Genomic DNA, 8,391 nt, shown 5'->3' with positions numbered 1-8,391 from the left:
TAATCAACAATATTCACATCAAGTATGTAACTATATGACTGTCTGAGGTTTAAGTGTTAAACATCTCCAAAAATAAACTCACAACCTGCTGCTGTTAATGTGACTAACAGCTGGCACACAAACACATCATCACGCTTTAGTTTTCTTACATTTTGTCTGAACTTCTGAAGTCTATTAGTCCATGTTTGGAGTGGTCACTCTTCAGGGACACACAGCTGGGCACTGTGGACTCTGCTCTGTCCTCGTCCATCCTGAGGAAACATCAGAAATAGTGATGAGACTGTGATGAAGGTAAATAATCTGTAGAGGTTGTAGTTAAATAATCCCAATTCACTGCATTTTTATCAAACAGGAACATTTCTAATACATTCTGGCTAACAACTGAATCAATAAATCAATGATGTATCTGTATAATTTTCACGTTTTCAGAGTTTAAGCTGCTTTTTTTAACTGTTCCCTGCAGTGAGAAAAGAACTGGCACCTTTTCCAGCCCCTCATCCTGTAGCACTGAATGTGCTCTAAGGTTCTTTCCAGAAGCAAACATCTCTGCACTTGCAGCAACATGTTGTAGTCATGGATCCGTGAGGAGAACCGGATACAGGAAACGCCCCCACTTTGATCCCAAAAAACCAACGGTGGTCCGGCAACGACGGGGACGCTGGTTGTTGGCGCAGCCATCATAAAGAGCTGGATAACCGGGTACACATAGTAAGAGATGAGACAATTGTGGTCTTTTTTTGACTGGGGAGAAACTGGCACAAAGGAAAGCCATCAGTCATTTATTATGATTTGCTTCACCTGGTGCACTGGTGTCAGCATGAGGGCACGTTCAAGAACAGAAGCAGACATTCTGCAACAGTTTAACACCCCCACTTGATCTGATACTGACAGCAAGATCTACAGTAACATGACATACATTTCACTTCCTCCCAAACATAAAAAACACAAACTTATCCTTCCTGACTCTTGTTACAGGTTTAGTTAATACATTTGCCACCATGTCAACAGTTGGGCAATATTCAATGCAGATTTTCCCATCACTGAGAGCAGACCGAACAAAATGATATTTGATGTCCACATGTTTACATCTCTGACACAATACCGGATTTTTCGACAAAGCAATAGCACCCTGATTGTCCTCAAAAACTGTCCCTGGTGCATATTCACTGTCACAGTCCATTCCATTTCACAGCTGTACGAGATACATGCTTTCCTGAGTTGTTGCTGCCAGGGCCATGTACTCTGCCTCACATGTGGATAAAGCAACTGTGGGCTGTTTCCTTGACTTCCAGGAAATAACAGGCCCGGTCTCAGACAAACTAAAACAGTACCCAGTTGTACTTTTCCTGTCATTCTGGTCTTCTGCCCAATCTGCATCACTATATGCCACAAGTTTAAGATTTACATCACTTCTTTTGAAACACAATTCCTGATTTACAGTTCCCTTCAAATATCTCAACACATGTTTTGCTGTTACCCAATGTGGTTCTTTTGGTTCAGACAGGTATTGTGACAGTTTGCTTACAATCCAACTTAGATCTGGTCTTGTACATATCATGACAAAGCAAACTGCCAACAACCTCACGATATTTCAGTTTGTTTTCACATGGAGTAAATCTAGGTTTACAGTTGATCATTTCAAACCTCTCCAAAATCTTTGTAATGTACCTTTTTTGACTCATCTTTATTTCACCTCCTCTTTGCACAAAATCAATACCCAAGAAATGTTTGAGTTCACCAAGATCTTTCATTCTAAATTTTGCAACATTTCTTTTACATTTTTCACAGTTTGATTGTCATTAGCAGCAACGATAAGGTCATCAACCCAGATTAACAATATAACCCTCTCATTTGCAGTCTGTCTACTATAAACACAATGGTCAGCCGGGTTTTGACTGTAACCATTTTCACAAAGAAAATCGTGAAGCATTTTGTTCCAATTTCGTCCCGACTGCTTCAGACCATACAATGATCTATTAAGTTTACAGACTAGTTTCTCATCCATCTCTGACTTAACTTCAAACCCATCAGGCTGCTCCATGTACACTTCCCAATCAATAGGAGCATGCAGGTATGCAGTTTTAACATCCATCTGGTGCAATTCTAAGCCATGCTGCACTGCGAGCTGCATCAGACTGCGCACAGATGTCATACTAGCAGTTGGAGAAAAGCTTTCATTATAATCAATCCCTGCAACTTGACTATAACCCTTTGCTACATACCTGGCTTTGTATGTTTTTGTCTCATCCGGATTTTCTTTTACAGTGTAAACCCATCTTCCCCCCACTGCATGTTTACCTTCTGGCAATGTGGTTAGTGTAAATGTCTCATTTTCTTACAGAGAGTCCATTTCATTTTTCATAGCTTTAACCCACAAATTTGATTTTGGTGAGCTCATGGCTTCCTGCAAAGTTTGAGGTGCATCTGACATAACCTGGTAACAATAGTCAACAGTTAACCCTTGACCATCATCATCATCATCACATTTTATCTTGCATTCATAATCATTATAGCACTTAGGTGGTCTCCTCTCCCTCTTTGGATATCGGGCATTTTTAACACTCTCACCCTCACCTGTAGTGGTGTCTGTGTCACAAATCTCAGCTTTAATTTCCTGTGTGATTGGTGTCACTACATCATTTTTTGGAAAAGTGGTTTCACCCCTCGCGCTATGCAGGATGTATTCAGTCTCCTGGTCTGTCTGAGTCCGACACTCATTCACACATTTGCTGATAAACTTTACCAACCTGTTTTTGAGTACTCTCCCTGTTTCAGGGTAGAAGATTAGATATGCCGGACTATTCTTGTCGTAACCAACAAAAATCCCCCTTTCAGATTGTGAGTCAAGCTTCCTTTTGTTATATTTGTATGCATAACATACTGACCCAAAACATTTCATTCTTGACAGATCAGGCACTTTCCCAGTCAGCATGTAGTATGGAGTCTGTCCTGTCCGCTTGTTGTAACATCTATTGCGGACAGCTGCAGCAGTCTGAACTGCATATGTCCAGAGTTCTTTTGGCAGGTTACTCTCAATCAACATACATCTTGCCATTTCAAACAGTGTTCTCCAGTTTCTCTCAGCTGTCCCATTTTGATGGGGGGAATAAGGGGCTGAGTTTTCATGTCTAATGGCATTTTTACTGATTAGTGACTGAAACTCTTTTGATGTAAACTCAGTGCCATTATCAGATCTAATACACTTGATTTTCCCATAAGGTGCAACATCAGCAATAAACATTTCTGTAGCTCTGACTGTGTCACTCTTGGCTTTCAAAAAATATACAAAAATTGCACCTGAATAGTCATCAGTGAATGCCAAAGAGTACCTGAACCCATCTTTTGCTGCTGGTTCTATAGGGCCAGCCGAATCTGTATGTACAAGTGCAAGTGGTGTGGTTGCTCTCTCATCTGGTTCTCTGTTCCTGCTCTGAGCATATTTCCCTTGCATACAGACCTCACATTTCAGGTTCGACTTATCAGATTTACCTTTAATTTTCATCCCTTCTGTGACACTTTCCAACTTCAACACATCTTCATAATTAGTGTCCCAAAATTTCATGCCATGTTTGCAAATCATAGCATCCATGACATCCATCTTCATCATTACTTTCATCTATAGGCTCAGCAGTGTTTAAATAATACAGCCCATCATACACTTGAATCCCAAATGTCATACCGTCTTTATGGATGAGCTCGTTCTGTCCCTCCTTGAAGATGACAGTCGCTCCTCTGGCAGTTGCTGCCTTGACAGAAAAAATGTCCTGGGGATATGATGGGACATATAATGCCCCCATCAACATCGTGTCCACTGTGCATCCTCTCCTGTCGATCAGACGAACCTTGGCCGCACCCCTCTTCAGTGCGACTCCGCTGGTCCTCACACCGTCCGCCAACTCCAGGATGTGCTTTTGAGGCTTGAAATTCCTTGAAAGTCCTTGAACTTTGTGATGTCTGTCATGATGTGGGATGTGGCCCCCGTGTCGACCATAAGCCCTCTCTTCTGTGGTCTGCTGACAGGATCTCCATCCACCTGGCCCACCTTGAATGCAAACGTGTGGTCGTCCTCATCCACCGCCTGCTTGACCTTGTCTCTCCTCCTCCGCCTGCAGTTCACCTCTTTGTGCGTGGAGCTCTTACAAAAACTGCACCATTGTCTCTGTACTCTGCGCTGGCCCGCAGCAGGACACTCTATTGCTTTATGGCCCTCTGGCCACAGCTGTAGCAGGTCAGTCTCACGTCCCCGCCAGATCTTCCCCTCACTCTCATGACGCTGTCCTCATCTGTGGACGCAGTCCTGAACTTTTCGGTGCTCTCATAGCTCCGCAACTTTGTCTTGAACTCAGCGAAGGTCAATTTCTCATCACTCTGGGCCACATGAATGGTAAATGGCTGAAAAACATCTGGCAAGCCCTTTAATATCATTGTGATCAGCAAATCATCACTTAAAGTCTCTCCCGCATTCCTCAGTGCGGTAATTGCAGTCTCTGCCCGTATGATATAATCTGTAACGCTCTCATTGACAGCCTTTTGGAGGGATGTAAGTTCAGCATACAGATTAATCACACGGGGCTTCCCCTTTCCATCGTAGTGGTCCCTCAGTATCTGGAGCGCTCTCCTACCATCATCAGCCGCATCCCTCATCACAAGAGACAAACTCTTGTCGTCCAACAGCTGGATTAACTCAGCATACGCTTCTTCGTTTTTCTCGGCATCTTCTTCTGCACCATCCACACCCTCATCTGGCTCATGGAGGATGGTTTTCTTGAGCCCGAGCAAACGTAGCTGGCCAAGGAACTTAGTTTCCCATAACTCATAATTTTTCTCGTCTCCATTAAAACATAAACGATTCCATCGGCTTCCAATCTCTTTCCTGGGCCCATAACCTGTTGGCACACCCATCATAAAGAGCTGGATAACCGGGTAAACATAGTAAGAGACGACACAATTGTGGTCTTTTTTTGACTGGGAGAAACTGGCACAAAGGAAAGCCATCAGTCATTTATTATGATTTGCTTCACCTGGTGCACTGGTGTCAGCATGAGGGCACGTTCAAGAACAGTAGCAGACATTCTGCAACAGTTTAACACTGGTCCATCGGCCCGACAACACTGGTTTTCCACAGGCCAACATGGTGAAAGGACTGTCTTCAGCTCAGCCAATAAATTATTTGGTGCTACATAAACATACTAGTCAGGACTTTTTAACTTCCCTCATTTGTTCCCCTCTTCAATTATTTCTATAATCCAAGTTCTCCAAGATCACTGCTCTATTTAAAATAGATGAAAGAAATGACACCCACTCCTGCATTTCTTTCACAGTGGTTCCACAACATAGAACAATAAACCACTGTGAGAAAACCTGCAACATTAACCAAACATCCTGTTGGTGTCCTGTGATCCTGTGTGGATTTATTATCTTCCTGCTTCGTCTGAAGAGAATACTTTCACTTTCACCTTTAAAACCTAATCAACAGCTTTATGTCGTATATATTACTACCATTAAAGCATTCTGGGAGGGTTTAAAGTTCTTTTAGGATCAGTAGCAAAGAGCAGAAACATAAACTAAACTTCACTTAGAAAGACTATTCAACTATAACTAAAGCCAGACTATAAGAAAGTTAAATAAGACCGATTCATTTATAATGTATAATGATGTTTTGTGCTAAAACTAAATATAACGTCTAGTTGATTCAAATCTTGATTTTATCTCCAAACACAAATGTCAATTCTTTTCCATAATGCTCTTCGTTTACTCACCTTGTCGGTCTTCAGTCTCCCTGCTTAGTCTGAAAGGAATACTGTACTTGTCAACTCGTTTGTTGGGTTCCCAGTAAGGATGGGCGGATCGATCCCGTGGTATCGATATATCGATAGCTACTCATTTGGTATCGATTTTCTTTTATAAATATTGATACTAACTAAAAAAAATTGGGGGTGTATGCATCACTTTCCGCCGTTTTAGATTAATTACTTAAATTAATATGTGCCGGGACACACCTATACCTGGCGGCGTATTGAGCTGGCCCATGTCACGTGACAGGAGATAGCGAATGAGCATCAACGTGCAACATCGCCCGCCGAGCCGACACAGTCAGCATAAGGCAGAGCCGGAGGAAATAATCACCCAGAGACGCAATCGTCTTAAAGCAGAAAATGTGAATATGATACTTTTTCTGAACAGCAATCTGAGACTTCAGTAAAGTGTGATGACATACCTCAAGTGCACTAAAGGTGTGATGGTGTCAGACATTGTTCTAATTAATTTTCTCATGGAACAACTGTCTTATGCAGGTTTAAAGGATAAGGAAATCCTAGTAATCAATTGACCATAATAGCTGGGGAGAGGGAAGTCTGGGCTTCTCTCCTTTGGCTGCTGCCCCCGCGACCCGACCCCGGATAAGCGGTAGAGAATGGATGGATGGATGGATATAAATGGTCTGTATTTGTCATGTGATTTGTCTTAAATGTAATAATATTTTGACTGACAAAAATTGCCAGTAAGAAATGAACGGTATTGGTATCGATATCGATGAAAATACAAGAAAAGGTATCGGTATCGTATCGAATCCCAAAAGTGTGGTATCGCACATCCTTAGTTCCCAGTTTCTGGGACCGTTGTTGCTGGTGTCTACCTGCAGGGGGCGTGGAGGAGCCGCTCATCAGCCACAGCTGGCCCCGCAGACACACGCACCTGCGGTCTCTCTTCAATCTCCCGTTAGATTTAAGGACAGAACTCCCGTCTGCCAGCGGCGGAGTGTTTTCGGCCTCATCGCCAAACCCTGACTTCTGTGGCTTGACTATTAGTTTCCTCGCGGACTTGTTTTGGACTCTCTCGAGGTCTCTCCGCCTCTCTGTGAACGCGGACCGAACTGTTCTTGTTCACTTTAAAATAAAGACGCTTTTCGGACACCATTCTCCACCATTATTCAACCTAGTTAACTAAATAAGATTTATGATGCTTCACAGATTTTGAAAGACTTGTAAAAGCAGCATATTTCTGCAGCCCTGGAGTCCAGGAGGAGCACCAGAGGTCAGAATGTGTCGGAGCGCGTTTAAACATTGTCTGCAGTTCCACGCGTGTCCACCCGGTGGCGGTAAAGCACCACATGATATTTCTCCTTTTTGGAACTTCTTCAGCTGCGTTGAGCTTTAAATCTTCACCTGTCGCTCCCTTTAAGCTCTAAACTTTGCGGTTCTGTGTGTAGTTTGTTGGTTTAAATATTTTTGATGCATTCTGATGACGATGAGTGAAACTGTCAATGACCAATAGAAAGTTCGTCCATTTTTCTACTGTGTCACACATTTTCATTATTTATTGTCATTTTTGGGTCTAAACTGGGCCAGTTCTGTGAGCTGTTTTGCTTTTTCTGTGGACCAGATGTTCCAGGCAGGTTCCATCATGGGACAGACGGATACAGGTCACGTGACAACAGTCAGCCTTTAGTTCTTTATTACAGGAGGATCTGGTTTATATACAGACACGAATCTGCAAAATACTAAAAAGTATATGAACCAAAAGTACTAAAAAGTCTACATACACGCACACACGTGTATTAAGTGTTTATACACACGTTTGCGCGTACGTGCACACTGTATATTCATCTAATAACTGTTAGTTTCTAAAACACCAAAGTAGAGTCACTGAGGCACGGCTTCACCTCCTTTACACCGAGGTTTCACTGAGCAGGTGTGATGAACTGTTGCAGAAGGAAAAGCATGGAACATGTTAATAATCGGACACAAAAACACTCAGGTTTATTGTCTGGACCTCGCCATCCCTTTGGGGAGGATCATCTCATTCTTCAGCTTTGAACTGTCAGAGTTAAAAGGTTTCATCCTTCCACAAGACAAGAAAACTTCCGCCCAACCTTCTGACCTCTAGTGTCGTATTTTCATCTCTTCAAAAATTATCATGTTGAACATTTTGTCTTCCAAATGAAAAAGAAAAAAAATTTCACTGCAGACTTTTAAAGCAGCGACAGGAAAACCAGCAGGATCACTAGGAAGAGAGACGGAACCAGGCGCCTGGAGATGAGCTCATCTGAACATCTACCCTTTAACAGCCATCGCTAGTAAATGGTCCTTCAGCCTCATCACTTCGAGGGTGGAAACATGTTTAGGCCGTCAATAACAGCTTTGTGAAACTACCTGTAGCTGAGGAGGCCTCATCCCAAAGCAGCAGGTCCAGATGGAGTTTCGCTCGACTCCTGAGAGTCGGTGCAATGGGCTTCTGCAGCACATCATGCTGAATCAGAGGGTCTGTGGAAACCATCTTATAGTCTCCCAGTCTGCTAAATGCCACATGTGATGAAGACCATGGAGGGGCTGCTGCTGAACCACCGGAGACCACAGATTTAGAGTCCATTCCAAGAAAGGAAGAAGGTGGCAG

At 42.9% G+C, this 8,391-nt stretch overlaps 1 protein-coding gene across 1 annotated transcript; it reads right to left on the bottom strand.

Annotated features, from left to right (window-relative positions):
• Positions 1–208: 208 nt before the first annotated feature.
• LOC115253173 (uncharacterized) lies at positions 209–5,130 on the bottom strand. Its single transcript, XM_029850189.1, has 2 exons — positions 3,680–5,130; positions 209–251 (listed from the first exon to the last, which is right to left on the bottom strand). Exon 1 carries the CDS (start codon positions 4,993–4,995, stop codon positions 4,192–4,194), a length of 804 nt encoding a protein of 267 aa, XP_029706049.1. The 5' UTR covers positions 4,996–5,130; the 3' UTR covers positions 209–251; positions 3,680–4,191.
• Positions 5,131–8,391: the final 3,261 nt, after the last annotated feature.

Source organism: Takifugu rubripes, chromosome 17, assembly GCF_901000725.2.
Source record: "Takifugu rubripes chromosome 17, fTakRub1.2, whole genome shotgun sequence".
In the NCBI taxonomy this organism is placed as follows: Eukaryota; Metazoa; Chordata; class Actinopteri; order Tetraodontiformes; family Tetraodontidae; genus Takifugu; species Takifugu rubripes.
This window is presented reverse-complemented; position numbering and strand designations above follow the sequence as displayed.